This window comes from Carcharhinus amblyrhynchos, chromosome 21, assembly GCF_965287045.1.
Source record: "Carcharhinus amblyrhynchos chromosome 21, sCarAmb.v2.hapA, whole genome shotgun sequence".
NCBI classification, from domain to species: Eukaryota; Metazoa; Chordata; class Chondrichthyes; order Carcharhiniformes; family Carcharhinidae; genus Carcharhinus; species Carcharhinus amblyrhynchos.
In genome coordinates this window covers 42143680-42166355 of record NC_137344.1, presented here as the reverse complement: position 1 = coordinate 42166355, position 22676 = coordinate 42143680, and the positions used below count along the sequence as shown (strand labels likewise).

Here is a 22676-nt window from a genome sequence, read left to right as displayed (position 1 = left end):
GGCCAAAACATTGTGAGATTTCAAGAAGGAATCAGATATAGCTCTTGGGGCTAAAGGGATCAAGCGATATTTGGGGGGGTGGGGGGATAGAGATACTGAATTTAATGATCAGCCATGGCCATAATAAATGGCAGAGGAGGCTTGAAGGGCCAAATGGCCTACTCCTACTTCTACTTTCTACATATGGTCCAAATTGTTTTTTCCTGTTGGGTCAAAGTGTTGTGAGCCTTTGGATTCTCTATCCCCAGAGGATTGTGGTTGCTCCATTGTTGAGTACACTTAAGGCTGGGGACAGATAATTTTTGGTCCCTCATTAGGGACATGAGGATTAAGCAAGGTAATGGAGTTGAACCCCAAGATCAGCCATGACCATACTGAACAGCAGAGCAGGCTCGATGGTACATGGTCTATTCCTGTTTCTACTTCTTATGTTACAGGGCCGTAGAAATTAACTGTCTTTGTGATAGCTAGAAGAGGTTTGGGCAGGGGTTAAAATCAACCCACCATTTTTATGGCAGTGGGATACGAGATGTACAGTCTTACTGAGAGGATCATGCAATGACGTTTCTACCGATTTCAGGCTAGTGTCAGAATCTCTGACTCCTGCCTGAATCTTTAGATAAGATCAGGAACATGTTTTGCCCACAGCATTCACTGCTCACAGATTGCACATTCCACAGGAGATAAAGAAAGAACAACAGAAACAGACAGAAAATCAGGAAAAAAAAACTAATCCACCAGCAGACATAGTTGAGGATGAGTTATGGTGAACTTTAATATTCTTTAACCTGTAGATCTGCTTTGCTTGGGGAGGGAGGGGACGAGGGGCTGTGGGGGGACTGCTGCTGATTGGAACAGGAGGAGGTCACTTAACCTGATAGCCCGTTCTGTCATTCAGCAAGATTATGATTGATCTGTGGCCTAACTCTACATACCTGCCTTTATCATATTCCCTTCAATTTCTTCAGTTAACAAAAACGTCTCAATCTCAATTTTAAATTTAACAATTGATTAAGCATCAACTATCACGTGTTCCTGAATGTTATTCCAAGAAGGTCCCACTCTAAATTCCAGACTATGTCCCCTTGTCTTAAAATAGCTTCCCTTTGTCTGTTGGCCACCATATCTTGAAAACCGTCATCAATTAGACTCTTAACCTTCTAAATTCCAGGGATTACAACCTTAGTCTGTGCAATTTCTCCAGGTACCAGTCTGTTCAATTGATGCTCCACTCCCTCCAGGGCAATAAAATGTTCAAAACGGCTTACAGTAATTAGGGCTTTGCACAACTTCTATCTTCCTGAATTCTCACCCTCCAGATATAAAGGCATTAACCTTTCTGATTCTTTTTTGTCACCATTTAAGAATCCATGGATGTAACTGGATGTAGTGTTACCGTTGTAGCTAGGGTGTAAAGAAAGATCAACTTAATATAATGCAGGTACTTTTCTAACATGGTGCCCATGGAAGACTGGTGAAGATATATCAAATGGAACAATGACCATGGATTTACAACTAGACCTGCATGTGCAATTACATTAAGGTGATTGAAAACACAGCTGAATGGCAAAACTTGTAACAAAATGTTTATATAATTCACTTGTGGACATAGTGATGTCAATTTTCAGATCATAATGCCAAGAATAAATATGGCAAAAATAAAGTTATTATTGGCCCTGAGATTGGAAAAATTTTGACACACACAATTAAATGCATTATAGATAAGCCTAAAGCAATATTTAATATTCAGTACATTGGTTGGCACGTGAATAAAAGTTCAATTGGAAACTATAAGAGTAACAGCCCTTTTCACAGATCAGTGTGTATTAATCCATTCAGTAACTGCACTTATTCATTGGACAGGAAAGACTTTGGGGCATTTCAGAGAACCTTTATGAATGTGAATTCTTCATCTCAAAGAAAATCTCACTTTATTATACATCCTCTTAAATTACAAATAAAACTTATGTATAATTCTTGTTAACTTTAGAGCACTTGTTAGCTTACAAATTTTTTTGGGTTTTATATATCTACTTAAATCGAGAGCACCAGTGACACTAGTTGGGAGGAAGCACCATGCTTGACATATGGTTGAGAAGGAAATGATTAAACACTGAACTTATTTTTAATTAAGGGGGGGCGGGGGGGGGGGGAAGGTATGGCAATACTGTGCCTTTAAGCCACAATCTTGTGAAGGATCTGTTGTAGCAGTTTAATTCACTCTTTAGCCGCAGTGTCTACCGGCATCCTGTATTGTTACTGCAGCAGCATAATTGCTTCTCATAGCAAGAATATTGGTTTTAATCTGAACTAAAGCTGTTCTGCTGTTTTCATAAGAACATAAGAAATAGGAGCAGGAGTAGGCCATCTAGCCCTTCGAGCCTGCCCCGCCATTCAATAAGATCATGGCTGATCTGTCGCTGCTCAGTTCCACTTTCCCGCTTTCTCCCCATAACCCTTAATCCCCTCTCTTATCAAAAACCCATCAACCCGCATCTTAAAAATATTTAGCAAGGCAACCTCCACCACTTCAACGGGCAGAGAATTCCAGAGATTCACCACCCTTTGAGTGAAGAAGTTCCTCCTCAACTCCGTTCTAAACCGCCCCCCCTTTATCTTGAGGCTGTGCCCCCTAGCCCTACTGTCTTTTTTGAGCGGGAAGAGTCTCTCCACCTCTATCCTATCCATCCCATTCATCATCTTATACGTCTCAATGAGATCTCCCCTCATTCTTCTAAACTCTAACGAGCACAAGCCCAGTTTATTCAGCCTCTCCTCATAGCTCAACCCCCTCAACTCCGGTATCAGCCTAGTAAACCTCCTCTGCACTCCCTCCAAGGCCAAAATATCTTTGCGCAGGTGCGGCGCCCAAAACTGCACACAGTACTCCAGCTGCGGCCTCACCAATGCCCTATACAGCTGCAGCAAGACCTCCCTACTTTTATATTCAATCCCCCTCGCTATGAAGGCCAGCATCCCATTCGCCTTCCTGACCACCTGCTGCACCTGCAAGCTTTTCCCCTGCAGACTTTGCAGTGGGGCTTGATTGGGATGATTAGCAGAAATGATCATGTGGTGGGGAAGTTGGACTTGTACAGACTATTCAAGCTAAGACTCTGTTTTTGGAGTTGATAGAGAGCAGCGTCTCTCTTTTCCCTTCTGTGGAGTTGGATACTGGAATCTGCCAGGAGGTAAGTTTCTTTCTTGAAGATTCTGCTATATAGAGAAAGAGTGGATCTTTCTCTGAAAATTGCTGTCTGGATATCTGTCCAAATGTAGCATCATGGGGGCATCTTTGGTGTCTGTGCTAACTGATTCTAAGGAATGGACTATTGTTTATGGGATATTGCTTTAATTTGGAACAGAGACAGCTAGTTGTTGAGGATTATGCTTTGCCATTGTAGTAAATATTGTATTAGTAAATATTATGCTAATTATTTTTGTTATAGTCTAACTGTGTTCCTGTTTTGATACAAGCTTCCTAGTGAATCACTTGGGTCATACATGGAGTGAAACACCTTATGCTCACCTTAATGCCAAATTCAAATGCAGAAGTTGGAATCTAGGCTAACTGCATAAGTGTGTGCATGCGTGTATGCGTGGTGTCTTGGCAGATGTCCTTTCCCAAAGGCCATTAGTAATTGGCTAGGCTTTTACAACATTTGACGATAGTTGATGTGACAACCTTTATAATCAAGATTTTATTAACCAAATTCAAATTTCACTCATTGCTGTGATGGAATTTGAACCCTGGGCCTCTGGATTATCACCCAATGACATTATCATTACGCTGGGTTAGTAACTATATGCCTCACTAATGAGTGATAGCACCTTCTGGCATTAGACCAACTGCTATAATAAATAGGTTGGCCCACCAGCTGCAAATTGTTCAAAGATGGCCGATATGATGCTTCAAGTACAGGCACCATTACTTGTAACAATAATGGCCTGGATTCAGTCAGCAGCAAACCAACAGCATTACTCTTACAGAAAGCCGCCCACAGGGACCTGGTTATTTCTGCGGCCTGGGTTTTCCCACCTTGCCAATTTAAATCTGGTGCCAGGTTAAGGGGGTGTCTTGGCACTGAAGCAACAGCAGTGATCTCAACAAGGTGGGCGATAGCCAATAGCATTCACCTACACAAAACCTGGAAGTTAAAAGCACTTAATATCCTATCAACTTTAATTTACTTGATCAAATAGCAAAAACAAATGTGTGACAGAATTAAGATAGAAGCTGAAGAATCCTTGGGCAGTTCTGGCACAGTCCAGGAGCAAATTAGGGGCAGCAATCAATTGGGGGAGGCGGTGTGGAGAAGAGAAGAACCATGGACACCTGGGGGGGGGTGGGCACAGACACCAACTGCCACGTCGCAGTTGGAGCAATGGGAGGAGGAAGGAGGATGACAATTGGGCCTTGCCATTGAGGTAGTGGGGGCGTTCGGGGCCAGCGATCAGGGCCACTATGCATGCGCTGATTTCCGCACTGACAGATCGGCGCATGAGCAGTGGCCTGTTCAATGCTATGCTGCTGAACAGGCCCCGCTCCCTACTTAGAGGGAATCACTCTGTGGCACTCTGCATTGCATAGAGTGTCAGAGATTCATTCAGGAATGCACACCCACAAAATGGGCGGGAAAGTCTCCTGTTTTCTCTTTGATTTTTTTTGGGAGAATCCCATCCATCGTATTTGCTTTTCCGGGCCAGTGAGCTTGTTTGACCATCATCAAGTTAGTGCACTATTATAAATCGAGTTCACCTGATTCAACAACGTGCAACTTTTCTGATGGTTTTTAATAACACGACTAAGGGCATCAGAGTGGTTAATTCACCTAACCTACACATCTTTGGACATTAAAGATGATTTAGCATGGCCAATCCACCTAACCTGCACATCTTTCAGACTGTTAGGGGAAACTGGAGCACTCTGAGGAACTGCAAGCAGACACGGGGAGAATGTGGAAACTGCACGCAGTCTCTTAAAGCTGGAATTGGACCCAGGTCCCTGGCACTGAGAGATAGCTGTGCTAAGCACTATGCCACCATGCTGCCTATTCTTCAACTGTCTTTTTCCTTGAAATGCCTTTCCTTTACTCTACCATTTTCTGCCTGTTGCTTGGTCTCATCCCAACAACTACAAGTAGCCCTCTAGTAGCCATTGCCTATGCATGAGAGTCAGTGCTGATAACCTAGTCAATATGGGTGGCATCATAACCTTCTTCATGCTTGCCCTCATGTTTGTGGGTGGGCACCTTTTTTTGGTGGGACATTAGTTAGTAATGAGTAGCGGCCTGATTTACCCGCTGCCAGCACTATGGCAACTTTAACACTCCTATTACCAAATCCAGTGGCAAGAAAGGCAATCCAAGGGGAGCATCCTTTCCCAAGCCAACTTGCCCAAGAGCAAGGCACGAATCACTCAAAACCAGTTCCACTGGCTGAGGCATGGGGTTTGAATACCCGACACCAGATTCCCAAAATAAACGTTACACTCGGAACTTGGTCATGGCAGGAGACGCCCAGGGACAGGGGAAACACTTACGGCGCGTTCCCAAAGCATTCCTGAAGAGGTCACACATTCCCCACCCATTCATGGGAGTTCCTGGCAAAATGGAGAAGGATCATTCGGAAGGAAGCAAATGCAGAGATTTTGACTGGAAAGTGCAGGGGGAAAATCATAAAGTTAAACTTTATTTATTAGTGTCACAAGTAGGCTTACATTAACACTGCAATGAAGTTACTGTGAAAATCCCCTAGTCGCCACACTCCGGCAACTGTTCAGGTACAATGAGGAGAATTTAGCATGGCCAATTCACCTAACCAGCACATCTCTCAGACTGAGAGAGAAACTGGAACACCCACAGGAAACCCACACAGACACGGGGAGAACATGCAGACTCTGGACAGATAGCAAGCAAAGCCAGGAATTGAACCCGAGACTCTGGTGCTGAGAGGCAGCGACACTAACCAACCACTGTGCCATTGTGCTACACCAATCAAGGTGTTGGAGGGAGCACACAAACTTCCAAACAGCTCATTTTCCACCCTCTTCAAGCACTACCTGGCTCACGTGGCAGGAGCTGCAAATTGTGTATTGGGATCATCAGCCATCTCAGAACCCATTGAACTGGACAGGAATAAAGTCATTCTCAACCCTGAGGGACAGCCTAAGATGATGCCCTATCGGCTGAAATCAAATAATTCAACACAGATTTTAAATCTGATGGTCGTTTATGCTTAGCGAGAAAGCTCAAAAACAGGTTCAATCTCTTATCAACAGGAAGAGAACTAAAGCTGAACTGATGGGTAAAGGAGCTGGAAGGATAGTGTGGAAATGCAGTTTATTGGAATCAATTTTTTAAAAAGAAAATTTGAGACACTGAGATCAGATGTGAAAAATAACTAATGAAAATCCACTCGATGTTTCCGCAATGTTTAGTCAGCGTGGGGACTAAATCCCGAGGTCATCAACAACACTTGCAGCATTGACTGTGCCACCTAGAGCGTCTGTTACCATGGAAACCTACAGTTCACTTGCACAGAAACGAAGCGTGACATTTGAAACACAAATGACAGATGTTGCCATTATGGTCTTAGATCCACGTGCCACTCAGTGACACAGAAACGCTCGGCAATTCTGGTGCATGGCGACTCAGCCTCTCTGATGCCACCAACACTGCCAGGTTGCCGTTGCCAGCTTTGCTGAAATCAGCAGTAACCTGGCAACGTGAGGAAGACGGCAGTTGTGCTGCACATCAGCCAAACGGCAGCACACACTTGGCCCCTGATCCTAACTGCAAAAGAAATCCAAAGCAGCTTCCTATTGGAGGCTGGCGTGCATTCCAGTGACCAGCCTCCCTGAATGAATGAAGCACTCAGGCCCACAGAGGCACAATTTCCTCCAACCTGTATGGATACCAACACCCAACCTCTCCCCCACCCACCAATCCCGTCATTGAGTGAGATTGAGGGGCCCAGGGCGCAGGTACCTTTTGCGAGCAGCTTTCACACACAACCCTTTAAACGCAGAGGCTGCTTCTGAGGAAATCAATGCACAGCACGAACAGGCCAGTTTCTATAGCAATGGGAACCGAGTAGTAGAGTCAAATATAAAAAAGGCAAAATGCTGCGGATACTGGAATCTGAAAATAGAAACAGAAAATGCTGGAGAATCTCAACAGGTGTGACAGAATCTGTGGGGAGAGAATAGAGCCAACGTTTCAAGTCAGGATGAGGCTTCCTCAGAGCTGCGTACTGCAATTAAACATGTCTAGCATGGCCATTTGTCCAGTTTTAGATGAAACAGACCAGTGTCTGTGGGAGTTTGCGCATTCTCCCCGTGCTTGCATGGGTTTTCTCCGGGTGCTCCGGTTTCCTCCCACACCCCAAAGATGTGCTCTTAGGCTGATTGGTGTCCCTAAATTAGTCTCCCCTCAATCTGGTTTCCAGTGTGGAGTGCTATAAGCGTAGACAGGGGTCATGGGTGGAAGAGGGAGCTCACATTGGTAAAATGGCGGCACGGGCTGGTTGGGCCTGTTTCCCGTGATGTGTTGTTCTTTATTCTTTGTTAAACTGCCCCGAGTCTGATTTGACACTTGATGTCATTCAGTTTGGTGCGTGTGACAGTAGATGCCATTCTGTCTATTTTTATTATTAGATGCTAGGTAGAGAACATCTACATCTGAAGTCAAAATTATTACTTTTTGGCTTTCATATTGATCCTCCTGCCAGGGAAGAGAGAGGACGTGACTGTGATGAGCTACAGAACCTTAACTGACTATCTGTATGCAAGGCCTGAAATGTTAACCGTGTTTCTCTCTCCACTGGCGCTGCTTGACCTGCAGAGTATTTCCAGCATTTTTGGTTTTTATTTCAAATTCCCTGCATCCACTGTATTCTGTTTTGTGATTGGTTCCACCTTATCACAAGCTGGAAGTGTACAAGCCCCTCGGTCAGTCCTAAGCCTCAAGGTTCATGGTGTGTCATGTGTATTTTAACAATAAAAACTTGTCTGTAAATGTGGGTTTATTTTATTTTGTTTATTAGTGTCACAAGTAGGCTTACATTCACATTGCAATGAAGTCATTGAGAAAATCTCTTAGTCATCACACGCCGGCGTCTGTTCAGGTATACTGAAGGAGAATTTATCATGGCCAATGCACCTAATCAACAGGTCTTTTGGACTGTGGGAAGAATCTTGAGCACCCAAAGGAAACCCACGCAGGCAAAGGGAGACTGTGCAAACTCCAAGCAGACAGTGACACAAGCCAGGAATCGAGCCCAGGCCCCTGGCACTGTGAGGTAGCAATGCTAACCACTATGCCACCATTCCTGAGGTGCGGGAGTGGCCACCATCTGCCTGTGGAGCCCCAACATGAGCAAAGAGGATATTTTTCAAAATAAAAAGTCCACTTCACACCTATTGAACAATGCATCTAACCATGGGAGCTGGTCCCGCGATTTGAGGGAAAAAAAAAATCGCTTCCAGACCACCTCACATCACGGCAGTGAAAAATTAATTTTCCAGCAATACACAAACTAACCCAGGTAGAAATGAATTAGTGAGCAGTGACACATCTCAGTGCTCAATGGATGTTTATAGACCCTGAGCTTAGCTCTTATGATTTACGACTGCTGTACCACACTGCTAATTATTTCATACAATGTTAAAAGTACTGAGAGAACTCGGTAATGACTGCGCCCCTGATGTATTAATTAGTAACTATATTGTCAAGTATGGTACTGATCCATACAAACCCAAGTTCCACTGTATTTATGACACAGATACAGGCAACAGGTCCATGCCAGTGTTTATGCTCCGCACAAGCCGCCTCAAACCCTTCTTCCTCAATCTCCATCAATGCATTATTCTACTTCTTTCTCCCTCATGTCCTGTTCCCTCAATCCTATTCCCACTAAACTGCTGATCACACAACATCCTCTCCTGACCCCCACTGTTAGCCAACACTTTAAGTAGATATCTCTGTTTAAACACATTCTCTCTATTTAGATGTTGTCCCCCTCTCCTCTCAGAATCACAGAATTGTTACAGAGCAGAAGGCCATTTGGTCCATCATCTCTCCAAATGAGCATCATGACTTAGTGCCATTTCCCTGCCTTTGCCCCGTACCCCCGCACATTGTTTCTATTCATATAATCATCTAACGTCCTCTTGAATGTCTCGATTGAACCTGCCACCACCACACTCCCAGGCAGTGCATTCCAGACCCAAACCACTTGCTGTGTAAAGAAGTTCTCTCGTCATATCACACTTGCTTCGTTTGCAAATCTCTCCTCAGAAAAACTCTCTTGACCCCACCATGCTTGCAAATAGCCACACCTCCGATCTCTCTCATCTCTTCAAAGACCTTGAACGGAATTCCATTTCCCAAATCGGTCCCCACCTTGCCCAGAAGTCCATGTTTGAATCCCTCCAATCAAGTTTTTGTTCCTTCTATAGTATCGAACCAGCCTTTATCGAAGACACACAGGAAGTCCTGTGCAACTGCGACAAAGGTAAATTCTCCCTATCTATTTCTACCATTCCTACCTTCCTTTGGAACTGAAGAAAGGTCTCTAACCTGCAACATTGGTACAAATCTGCTAAATTAGGGTGGGGGGATCGACTAAACTTTATGTTACTGATGGGCCTACATGACTCTGAGGAAGTCACAAAGCACCCACATTCCCTGTACTTATGCGGGAAGTTCAAACGTCTAATTGTTGGCTTTACCCTGCCGAGATTCTGTGATTCCAATAGCAGTGTGATCAGAAGGCCAGGACCAGGGAGACTGGGACTGTTTGCACTTAGCTTCTTTTTATTTCCACAAATGTACTGGAAGATTTTCATAAACCAGCGCAACTCTAAGTAAATCAGCTGGAGTGTCAAAGCACCCACAGTGATGTCACATCGTAACCACAACCCCCTGCCCTCCCAACCCAATATTAATTCCCCATTCTGGCAATGTTCAACAATCTGCCGACTGTGTTCGCCTCATTCTTGCTCACTTCTTCCAGTGCCCCCTCTCCCAACTCACATTCTCGAACCCCTGGCTTCTGTCTGACTGATATTGGAAGAGTCACCATTGTTTGGAGGGGGAGTTTTTGCATTCTGTGGGGAGTGTAAGGAGAATATTCAGAAAAGTAGAGAAGGGAATTTAAAACTGAGTAATAGGAGGTAACACTGCACCCCAGTTTGATTGATGACATGGCCAACTCGTCCTCGTTTCCAGGAAGGTTTTATCGAGGCACTCAGACTCATTTAATCGCCCAGGGTAAAGTTAGCAATAAATGGCAGCTTGTCCAGGAATGGTTACATGTAATTATTTACAGCTCCGAGCAAATGTTGTGGGATTTGGTATCAGGATTTGACAAATTGAAGGTGATTTCATACCCAAGGCCAGAGTTAGAAGCTGTCACACTGTGAAGGTGTCAGTGCCAAACATTCCCAAGGAAAAAAAAAACAGTAATCGCCAGGACATCAGGGAAGACACTGTTTGCAAGATCTCTTCCGTGTTGTCGTCAATGTCCTGAGACACGTCCTCCACCGTCACTCAGTGCAAAGGGACGGGTGTATTCACTGTCAGTGGGGTAAGGCTGTGCATTTTGAAGTCATGATGTGGAGGCATTGGACTGGGGTAAAGACAGTAAGAAGTCTCACAACACCAGGTTAAAGGCCAACAGGTTTATTTGGTAGCAAACGCCACTAGCTTTCGGAGCGCTGCTCCTTCACCAGGTGAGTGGGAGTAGAATAGAACTACCACTCACCTGGCAAAGGAGCAGTGCTCTAGTGGCGTTTGCTACCAAATAAACCTGTTGGACTTTAACCTGGTGTTGAGAGTCTTCCTACTCAGTTTGAAGTCGACAGGTCCATTTGAAAATCAGGATAACCTAATGAGCTGAAGACAGACCTTAAGAGGTGTGTCTTCAGTTCATGATGAATAAAGGGGAGGGGAGCATGGCTGTGCTTGTGCTGGAATTACACAAGAGAATTTGCCTCCAAACTCTGTTCAGTCTAACATGGTTAAGGCGGTAGCAAAGACAGTCAGGTAGCGGTTCTTCTCAACAAGCTTTTGAGGAATATGATTTATAATGCAAGTCTTGTCCTTCATCCCAAATCAGTACTCAAAAGACATCATAAAATCATAGAACCCTCACAGTACAGGAGACCACCCATCAAGCCTGCACCAGCAACACTCCCACCCAGGTTCCATCCCCATAAGCCCACGTATTTACCCCATTAGTCCCCCTCATACTAACGGGCAATTTACTATGGCCAATCAACCTAACCTGCCAATCTTTGGAGTATGAGGGGAAACCGGAGCACCTGCAGGAAACCCACACAGAAAGAGGAAGAACATGCAAATTCCGCACAGACAGTCACTCAAGGTTGGAATTGAACCCAGGTCTCTGAAGCTGTGAGGCAGCTGTGCTAACTACTGTGCCACCATGTCTTAGCAGCAGGGTTTCATTTACAGCTGTTTGAGACATCTAAATAGCATTTGGAAGTTAATAGCAATAAAGTGCAAATGGAGTCAAATTTGATCAATACTCCTTCAAATTAGCCAGTCTTTCCAGGCCTAGTCCTGATCAGTTCAGGCAAAAGGGGGAAAAAAAATTGCCCAATTTTGAATTTTGCTTGTGAAAGTTACTGGGTTTTGGACCATTGGAGCAATGCCAACATACGAACAAGTTACTAAAGAACAAACTCTAGTTTATAAAATTGAGTCCAGAATGATATAATTCTTTGGGCATATCCAACAACAAAGATGATTAATCAGAAGTGGGGATGTTCACCGATGACTGCATCATTCGCGACTCCTTAGGTACTGAAGCAGTCCATGTTCAAATGCAACAACATCTGGACAATATCCAGGCTTAGGCAACAAGTGGCAAGTAACATTCGTGCCACACAAATGCCAGACAATGACCATCACCAATAAGAGACACTCTAACTACTGCTCCTTGACATTCAGTGGCGTAACCACCACTGAATCTCCCACTGTCAGCATCCTTGGGGTTACCATTGACTAGAAACACAACTGGACTCACTACATAAATACAGTGGCTACAAGAGCAGGTCAAAGGCTAGGAATACTGTGGTGTGTAACTCACCTACTGACTCTCCATGTCTACATGCTTAAAATTTCTACTACAGCCTGCTCAAATGTTAAGTTCCAGGCTGGAGTCCCGCTGGGACTTCAGATACAACTTAATTTTTTTGAATGTTTGCAAAGAGTTGAATTTATGATGCTTCAGTCAGTGAAGTGAATGCGTGATGATTGCTCAGTCTGATCGAGTGCCTACTTGCCAAATCCGCTGCATGCTTAGGAAGCCGGGGGGACACTTAGTGAATTCATAGAGAAATGAAACTCATTAGTCAGATATAATTTGACCATGTCTATTTTTCTTATCCATTAGGTTGCACTGGTAATCTCATGTATTCCATTAGCACTATTGAATCAGTCTGCAGGTAACAAGTACAGGAAACTAAGTGTTCTGGAACGTAGGAAAGGAAGTTATTCGCCTGTGCGCTGCAGCACAGTCACTATATTTTTTAACCGTGTATACATATTGCAAATGAGCAGCATGGTGGCACAGTAGTTAGCACTGCTGCCTCACAGCGCCAGGGTCCTGGGTTCAATTCCCGGCTGAGGTCGCTGTCTATGCGGAGTCTGAGTGTTCTCCCCGTGTCTGCTTTGTGTTTCCTCCAGGTGCTCCGGTTTCCTGCCACAGTCTGAAAGACGTGCTGATTAGGTGCACTGGCCATGCTAAATTCTCAGTGTAGCCGAACAGATGCCAGAGTGTGGTGACTAAGGGGTTTTCGGAGTAACTTTATTGCAGCGTGAATCTAAGCCTAGTTGTGAGACTAATAAAATAAACTTTAAACAAAAGCAGTAAATGAATGGACAGCAGCTTCACCTATGCTAATTAGATCATTTTACAAATGCTCTGATAAAGGGTTGGCTCTATTCTCTCTCCACAGATGCTGTCAGACCGGTTGAGGTTTTCCGGTATCTTCTGTTTTTGACTGAGATCCTAGCAGCGATTTGCTTTTATAGAAATGTTACTGTTTGCATTAGTTGCCGTTAACAATGGTGTCCATACCAATTGTGGAGACCAAACCATTCAGTATGCATGATGTAAATAGTTGATAAATTATGCCAAAACGTGTTAACTTTCTGAAAGAACAAGAGGTAGAAGCAGCAATTCAATCTCACAGCTCTGCCCAAGCCCTGCTCCTGAGATTTATGGCATCAATGGAGCTATTTGACTGAATGACTGCCTTTTAACTTACTGCCAGCCATCTATTATTCATCATGCATTGTGGTAAAATTGACTGTTCTGTAATTACAATATAACCGTTATTAGGGATGAATGTTTGGGCTCTTTCAGCATATTTGTGAAGCAGGAAGGCTCAGTGCCAGAGTCATGTCCCGTACGTCAGAAAACATCTTCTTTCATTGCCAAACTGGATGGAACCAGGATACAAAAATGCTCCACACTGCCAAAAGTTCCCTCCTCCCTCCCTACCAGGGTGACCAACTTCCAACCAAACCAAGTGACTGCTACACAGACCGGCCATTTGACCAAATTCTTCCCAGCAGAACTGCAAGTTGTGAATTTTCTTTTTGATTTAAAAAAAAAGAGACAGCTATCTTTTAGCTCCTCTAAAGGCCATGCTGGTTACGCCAGTGAATAACTGAGCGAGCGGATCTGTTAGCTCTGCACAGTGAGGCAATTTAAAAAGCGGTAGTGACACACCCTTACTATCATTGGGCTAGGATGACGTGGAGGTGGGGGTGGGGGATAAGTATTATTCACTTTGTCTTCATCAGCTATGCACCATGAAGTCTCGGAGACCCTGTGATGGGCCTGAAGTCTTAAACATCTTGTGATGGACCATGAAGTCTCAGAGGTCCTTCCTTTTTGGCTTTTCACAACAGCCTTTAAAATGGAACATTCAGAACTGCCAACTGCCTAATAAAATATAGCCATGGCACTGGAGAGCTTTCCCTGTACACGTAGGAATTTCAAGCCCTGATGAGGTTGCGAACAGAGGTGGACAAGGCCAAAAAAAATCAGTCCCTGCTGGCATCACTCCTTTTACCGTACAGTAGGGGTGGTTCAACTGCCTGGAGGCAGGTGCCCAGTAGTAAGACAGGGAGGATGGGCAGAGTGAGTGCAAGTTGTGGGACAACACTCCACGCAGGCCTAAAGGCCCTCCCATCCTGCCTGGACGTTGGTGTGGCCAGTGGTCACCCTCTACAGGGATTCCTTCCTTCCTCTCTACCAGGGTGACCAGCTCTCGCTGAGAAATTTAAGGGACAGCTTGTCATGGGGGTTCATACAAACAGGGGGGCAGCAACTCTCTCCACTATTTTCCTTGCTACAATCCTGCACCTCAACTCCAGCAAATTACCCTGGAGATAGTCTACAGAACAGCTGGAAAACTGATCAACCTACACACCTTCAATCCAAAACTAAAATCCCTCCAATTCAGTCACTAAGGTTCAGGATGCAGGTGATGCTTGTGTTTGTAGACACTCAGAGTTTAAGGGTCATTGTTTACTTCTTCTCTGAAGCATGTTAATTGGATCTTGTATCCATGCCAGTTAATGAGGCACCACAATCAAAATCCCAAAGATTGACTATCTCCTCTAACTAGGCCAGATAAAGTTCCAGTTCCAATTTCCCACCCCAAAGCAAACATTCTTCCCACTCTCTCCAACTGTGCATCATTCCCTCAGCACTGCACTGAAGTGTCAGTCTAAAATGTGTGCTGGAGTCTCTTCAGCAGAACATGAACTAGGATAAAACGAAAGGAAGCCAGAAAATTGGCAATGAGAACCTGCATCATGTGAAATAAGTACTTAATACCTTAAACAGCTGAGCTATGGGGGAACTGCAAGATATATTATGATGGGAATTCAAAGGTTAATAGTGCAAGTTCATGCACGGAGCACAGGACCTCACCTGCCAAGAGCACGTATCAGGAATGTTGGTGCTCACTCCCAGAGATTCACTGTCAAAGGGCTGATGAAAGAATTAATTCACATAAGTATCCTATCGTGAACAGTTTGTGTTGTTAAGTGGGAATCAATACCGTGTAACAATTTGTAGATTTACTGAAGACACTCAGACAGCATGCAACTAATGGGAAGGTTCTGTGGAAATCAATTAGGTCAGTAATTGGAATGGTGCAATAAGTGCTTACCTAGTTAGGGGAGCTATGTCAACTTGCAGAGCTTAAGACACAAGTTCCACTCTAATGGGACATAACATTTATCTTTTCATTTGGAAAGAGATGGACAAGCATATTTTTATCCTTATTTTTGATCTCAAAGACATCTTTCAATTAAGTGTGTGCAGGAGTATTTGTGAAATTCAATATAGCAGAGGGGCCTAATCAGAAGGCCTCGTTAGATCATAGCACCTTACGGTGCAGAAAGAGGCCCTTCGGCCCATCGATTCTACACCGACCACAGTCCCATCCAGGCCCTACCCCCATATCCCTACATATTTTACCCGCTAATCCCTCTAACCTAAGCATCTCAGGACACTAAGGGGCAATTTTAATATGGCCTATCAACCTAACTCGCACATCTTTGGACCGCGGGAGGAAACCAGAGCACCCGGAGGAAATCCACACAAACACGAGGAGAATGTGCAAACTCCACACAGACAGTGACCCCAACCAGGAATTGAACCCAGGTCCCTGGAGCTGTGAAGCAGCAGTGCTAACCACTGTGCTACCGTGCCACCCGGTATTGCAATATGATCTTGCAATCATATTTATTATTATCTCCTTTTGAACGATAGACGATTTGAAAAGGGCTGTCCTTAGTGTTACCCTCAGTGGTGTATAAATCCCAAATGTAACACCAGGTGTCAGCAACTTGGAACATATGCAACTTCACAGGACTGACAGATTCAAGCATCATCATGAGGCCTCCGAGACTTCATGGTGCACAGCTACGTAGCTGATGAAAACAAAATGATAGACATCCTTCCAAAGTGGCACAATGCCGTGCTAGTGTTTTACATCTGCACATTACCGAGGCTGACACACCACAGCAGTACTGAGGGAGTGCTGCACTGCTGGAGGTGCCTACTTTCAGATGCCTGGTCGACACACATGGGTGAATGTACAAGATCCCATGACAGTTTCTCTCCTGTGACTGGTATCATTTCAGTTGATAGGGGCAATTGAGCATAACCATAGTGTCCCAAGGTGTGTAGGTTAGAGGGATTAGGGGGTTAAATATATGGGGATAGAGCCTGGGGTGGGATTGTTGTTGATGCAGGCTCGATGGGTCAAATGGCCTTCTTCTGCACTGAAGTGTTTTTATGAACAGATTACCAAGACATCATCAACATGGCTGTTTGTGGGATCTTGCTGTACAGGTTGTCTGCTGTATTCCTTAAAGTACTACAACGACTGGGACTGCAAAAACCTGAGATTGTGGATAACATATAGTCAATTTTTGTTTGCTTTTCATGTTGCAAAGGTGATTAAAATGGAACATTTGGAACTACCAACTGCCTAATAAAACATAGCCATGGCACTGGAGCGCTTTCCTTATACATACAGATGCCTAAAGAAAGGTGGCAGATCAGGTTGCAGCTTTAGGTTGAAGGAGCAAGGCAGCCCCCATACGCAGCACCTCAAAATCCCCAATCCAACCCCAGGGTCTATCCCCCACACGTTTAACCCGCTAATCCCTTGAACCTACACATCTCGGGACACTAAGGGGCAATTGAGCATAAACCAACCAACTGAAATGATACCAGTCACAGGAGAGAAACTGTCATGGGATCTTGTACATTCACCCATGTGTATAGACCAGGCATCTGAAAGTAGGCACCTCCAGCAGTGCAGCACTACTTACTAGTGTCACAAGTAAGTTTATTTTAACAATGCAATTAAGTTACTGTGAAAATCCCCTACTCACCACACTCTGGCACCTGTTTGAGGGAGAATTTAGCATGGCCAATGCACCTAACCAGCACATCTTTTAGACTGTACGAGGAAACCGAAGCACCCGGAGGTAACCCACGTAGACACAGGGAGAATGTGCAAACTCCACACAGACAACCGGGAATGGAACCCGTGTTCCCGGCGCCGCGAGGCAGCAGCGCTGACCACCTTTGCAGCAGCTGCTTCCCGATGTGAACTTTCTCTCAACTGGAGAGAGGATTGCTGGAGTTCTAAATCAGGTGGCCAACTGGGGGGGGGGTAACGCACCTGTTATGTATTGCAAACCCAGTGTGTGGCAACCTTACCAATCTTCCATCTCTGCTGTTAAAGTGAGCTGACCACTTCAGTGTACAGCAGCAGTGTTTTTGCACTGCTCCACTGAAGGGAGTCTCAGCAACAGGGAGAAAATATGCCCTGTATGGGAGCAAATCCTGGCACAGAGCTCACAGAAACAAAACCAGCGAGACAGCTTGGAGAGCATATGGTTAATTCACTACAAATAGAATGAAGCGCAGCTGCTGGCTGGCTGCAGGTTTCTGTGCCCAACAGTTCACAGACTGTGTAATGCTGAATCAACCCCCTCTCCATCTCCCTAGACGCACGTATTTCTTCTGGCTTCAATGTACAACAAACACATCACCGTAATTATTAGGTTATTCAGAGATGGGGCTCTGAAATAAAATATTTGTCTCCTAAAAGACCTGGAAATGGGATAAATGTCTCTCAGCACTTGTAAATAATTCCGAGTTTCCGCTTGTCCCACTCTATTCAGTTGTCACCATAGCAACAACAAACTGCTGAGATTATTTTAGTAACAAGCCTTGCTGTGACTGCTCTTTTTCTTTTGAAGGGGGCGGCTTTTCTCCCCCCCCCCGCCCTTCATGTCCTCAAAGCAACTTACTCACCGTTATGGTGCTGTCTTTACTCTGTCTCCGAGTGGGTGACCCTGCTCCGGGACTCTGAGGGAAAGAGAACAAAGCGTCAGTAGTCATCCTGCTCCAGGGAAGCGAAACAAACAACAAAACAAAAAGTCAGGCCTGAACTCTTTTATCACTTCGGCTCACTCGAGGCCAGTCCTGACCCGGCTCCTTCCCAAGTCGCTCGCCCTCCAGGCTGGTGACTTGTGATCAAACTCGTCGGATCTGGTTGGTGAGGCAAACAAGAGCATCCGGAGGTTTCAGTGACCGCCCGAGGCGGACACAGCAAAGGCGAGCGAATCAGTGCATGAACGCCCCGTGGGAAGTGGGAAATCATCTCGGGACTCGACACACAGAAACTTCCAACATTTCCCCCCCACCCATCTTTCCCCCTACCCAGCCCTCACTCCCTCAACGTGTGCACCCTTCAACAATGCCTGCTTCTTCCCATTAACCCTTTCACTGCCAAACCCACACTCATTCAGAAGATTTACAGCCTTGTGATATACAGTCACACACAGTGCTCCGCCGGCACCCCATGCGCCAACGCTAATGGAATATACTGATCAGCCCACTCAGATCAGTCAGTGGACTTGTCAACTAATTTGGCTGCCTGCCGCCTCCATTTGATTGGAGCTTGAAGAATGGATCCTGGGCAGAAACATGTACACCCGACATAAATCTCTCATAAATCAATGTGGATGTAGCACCTGTGCTCTCAGCTCCACAGGTTATATTCCTTTTATTGTGTGTTCGGTGCAGACTCGATGCACCAAAGGGCGTCTATCTGCACTGTAGAGTTCTATGATTCTATTATTTTCTACCCTTGAGGATAACAGATGATGATGATGATGATGACGATGCTTGGATCATATTGGTCAGCCCCTATCAGGGTCTCCTTCCACCGAAAGTGGTCATCTTACATTGGGGATGTAGTAATGCCAGAGGTGTCATCTTTCAGGCATAGTGTTCCACACGCACATATGGGGCTTCATTCAGCCAGACACGGTTCTTACACTTGAACACGTTTGATTCCCAACCCTTCCTATTTGATATCACTAAGGTGCACTACCGCATCTCACTGTCACACCTGGTTACATCAATTCTGAAGCACCGATCAGGAATCAGTAAGGAACTTCCAGTTTTATGTAGTTAGGTATTTACACCAGGCAACTTACATACCCAGTGAACCCTAAGGATGTTCAGACTTCACCATTTACCCTTAGGAGGATATTATTGCTGAAAATAGAGACACATTGCTGAAGCTTTTCATCTTGTACTCATCAGGTCAAATGCAAGGAAGTAAAATACACAATTATCACAACGAATTAGACTGCAGGAACGTACTACAGATTGGCCAAAACGTTATCATGGAGGAAGCAACAGGAAACTAGGCCCCCCAAGCTCCTGTGTAATTAAAGAAATAGCCTGGACCCCAGTGGATAGATGTATATCGCTTCAATGTCAATTGTTAGATTTGATTCCCCAATTGGGCAGCACTTGGTGAAGAAGCCTGAGTGTGCCAATAGCTACACTAACAATTCATTTAAGATAATCAGTACAGCTCGTAACATGACTCACTCACCCTTGCTGGAAGCGACATACATCCATATTCAAGAGTTCATTCTCTGCAGGCAAAAATAATATTTTCAAGCTCTCTACTTAACTGAATTATTCGGGGAGGAAATGATAATTATTCACTGATGTCTCTATGGTGATACCACATCTAGCGTGAACTCGCCAACCAAACAGCAACCTTTTCTCCTGTCTGTGTCAATTTTTGTGATTGTTTAAAATTTGGTATTCCTATGTTTGTCCTGATGAGTGCAAGATAAAAAGCTTCAGCAGCATGTCTCTCTTCTCAGCAATATTCAAATACTACTAACTGACTGAATGAGAATATTAGTAGGTGAATAAGGCGAAGCTATTCTCCTGGCAGGATGATTAGGAGTCAAAGGACACTGATTTAAGATAATCACGCCAAACGCCAGAGGGGAAATCAGCAGATTTGTTTAATGCAGTAAATGATGATACAGGAAGGGATTGCCTGAATGATAGTGGATACAGACACAGTAGCAACTCTCAGAAGGGAACTGAATAATACAGAGAGACAGGGAAAGGATTGCAGGGCTGCAAGGAGCAGGGAGTGGGATTAATTAAATACCTTTTCAATGAGATAGCACAGGCACAATGGACTGAATGATGCAACAGAGAGGGAAGCCATCCAATGTTTTGAAGAATCTGAAGCCGTTGTGTTTATTTTGTACTGTGACAGATACTGGCTATCAAGTCATACCCCTTGGGAAATTAAGGATCCCAGACAATGGACAAGGGGCAGTTTGGGCTTGTGTGAGATCTAAAAACACGAGCATTATGGCGAAGTTACTCCATCAGTGCTGGTGGAATTATACCCAGCATATATCATCAACATTAGAACAAAGGAGAGGAAAGTAGCGTGTGTGCGTGCATGTGTGCTCGTGTGTGGGTGCATGTGTGGCGTAGTGGGAAGGCAGGAGAAAGAGGAGGAGGAAAACTGCACTTGTTTTTGTATTTTAAAGAGTGAAGTAGGTTTTCCGTCATCTTTACAAAGCTCATTACGATCCTCGGCCAGGGCCCAGATCTTGGGGAGAGATCCACTTAGTGACCAATAATGTTTTGTTTAAGGTAATTAAAGTTTAATTTTCAAGATGCTAGTGAAGTGAATAAAGCCACTAGAGTCCACAGGTTTGGAACAATAAAAAAAAATTAGCTTTACTATACAAGTTCCCTTTTGAGAGTTGCTGAGTCTGTAGCCACTATCATTCAGGCAATCCCTTCCTGTATCATCATACAATAATTTACAATATCTGCCCTGTACTCTAACATTCAGGGAAAGAATAAGGTACATGTCAATTAACAAGCAAACTGTGGTTGGACACAACACACTACACAATCGATGATAGATGCGACCAAAACAGATTCCATGGATTTCTCAACAACTCAGACGTTTCTCATGTTGTGAGCCAACAAATCTCAGTAAAACTTGGTCTTTCTCACATGGGATCTTTCCCAATCTAATCTCGTCTTGCCTTAGAATTCTCTCAAAAAATTAGTCCTATTTGGATGGCTTCAATGATAGTCCAACTCGCAGGATTTCAACTGGATTGCCATGTACACTTTAGGCACGAGATCACAGCACAACTTCAGCTCTTCTGGCCACACCAAGCAGTAATTTACTGCTCCAAAAGGGGTAGTTCTGCCCAAACGGCCCACAGTATGGAATCACCTATCTTGGATTGCCTTTATGAATCTTCTCAGCTTTCCTCAAGTTCAGTCTGTTAACTGCAGCTCATGCCATGCTTTTAAAGCTAACTGGGACCTTTTCACATGCCTGTCCTTTATCTATGGCACATTTCCAAGCTGACAAAAAAAAACCTGACTCAAATTGACGATGCTGTTCACTGACCCTTGAACTGATCTGGTGACCTACCAAAACACTTCAAAAGAGTCCTGCCTCTGTTACAAGGCAGGAACAAATGTAACAAGCATTGAAACATCCTGTACTTTAAATGTTAACAGTCTACATAGACTGTTAACCTCCATAGTACACAGAATGAATGGATTTCAATAACAAGCTGATGTGATGACATACTTACCTTACAACCGAAGTACAGGGACAGTAACTGAAATCTAGTTATCCAACAACAGGCAATGCCTGAAAACCATTGTGAAATGCCACGCTGGTCCGGGTCCAGGGTCCGTTTCAGGTTCAAGGTCTTCATTGTTTGTTTTCCTTCCGCTCAGTTTCCTCCTCCAACCCCCCCAGTCTTCTTCCGTCATGTCTGCTGTGCTTGGATTGTGTCTCTCAGAGCCTCCACATCGTGCTCCTGTCGTGGAGCAAAATCCTCCTCCCAGTCTTCTGGGGAAACTATTTCCTTTGAGTTGGTTCTTCTTCACCAGGCGCCAATCAAATGCAGATGATTGACGGCAATGGGACGACAGAAACACACGGCTGCTGGAGAATGCAATGTTGCTACACTAGCGTCAGGGCCACTACCAGTACGTATGGCAGTGCCTGGAGAGGGGGAACCGACTCTGGAGACTGCTCCTCAGTTGGCAGTTTAATGTTTCTAACAAGGACCGTAGAACAGAAGCATGTGCTTTCGAGTTAACCTGGGTCCCATTCTCTTTGCTTCATGATTTTTTATTACAGTCAGGATCTTTAGTAGTTTCAAGTAGCGTACAGGTTGGTCAGCCAAAATCCCAGAAAACCTGAAATGGGGCACAGTCTCAATCCCAAAGGGGGCAGATTAGGGATATTACAACAACCTCATTCTGGGCTCTTCCTTGCCTTAAAATTTGTGTTGTTGTCCCTTTAAAAAAAATAAATTCATTGACTCAACTCACGCGTTTGTAAATAAGGAGATAAGCATTCCTCTCAATGGGCCCATTTAACAGACTAGCTTATGAATGGGAAAAAGGGAATCATTATTCTGCTTTTTAAGTGCCTGTCTCGAGTAGGAAACTACATTGGACGTGACAAAAGCTGCTGTTCTGATATGGACCTAATGTCGGTTTTAAATTCCAATCGAGGCATTGAAAGAACACACCAGCTCTTCCCCGCACTGCAATCCTATAGCTTATCTCTTGGAAGCCCAAAATGAACATTGTTGCACTACCTTTGGCCACAGGCTTTAAAGTTCCATTGAAATACAAACTGAGGATGCTCCTCTGAATGCACAGTAATACGTTTTTAGCATAACAATAGTGCACTTCCATAGTCAGAGATCAACTGTACA

The 22676-nt window shown here is 44.5% G+C and overlaps 1 protein-coding gene across 6 annotated transcripts in view; it reads right to left on the bottom strand.

The window, feature by feature from the left end:
- Positions 1–22676, bottom strand: part of gas7b (growth arrest-specific 7b) — a 448977-nt gene that overhangs the window by 132662 nt on the left and 293639 nt on the right. For all 6 annotated transcript variants that reach the window (XM_080209068.1, XM_080209072.1, XM_080209070.1 and 3 more), the window contains exon 5: positions 17887–17940. In XM_080209068.1, coding sequence (XP_080065194.1) covers positions 17887–17940 — 54 coding nt within the window. The remainder of the gene's footprint in view (positions 1–17886; positions 17941–22676) is intronic.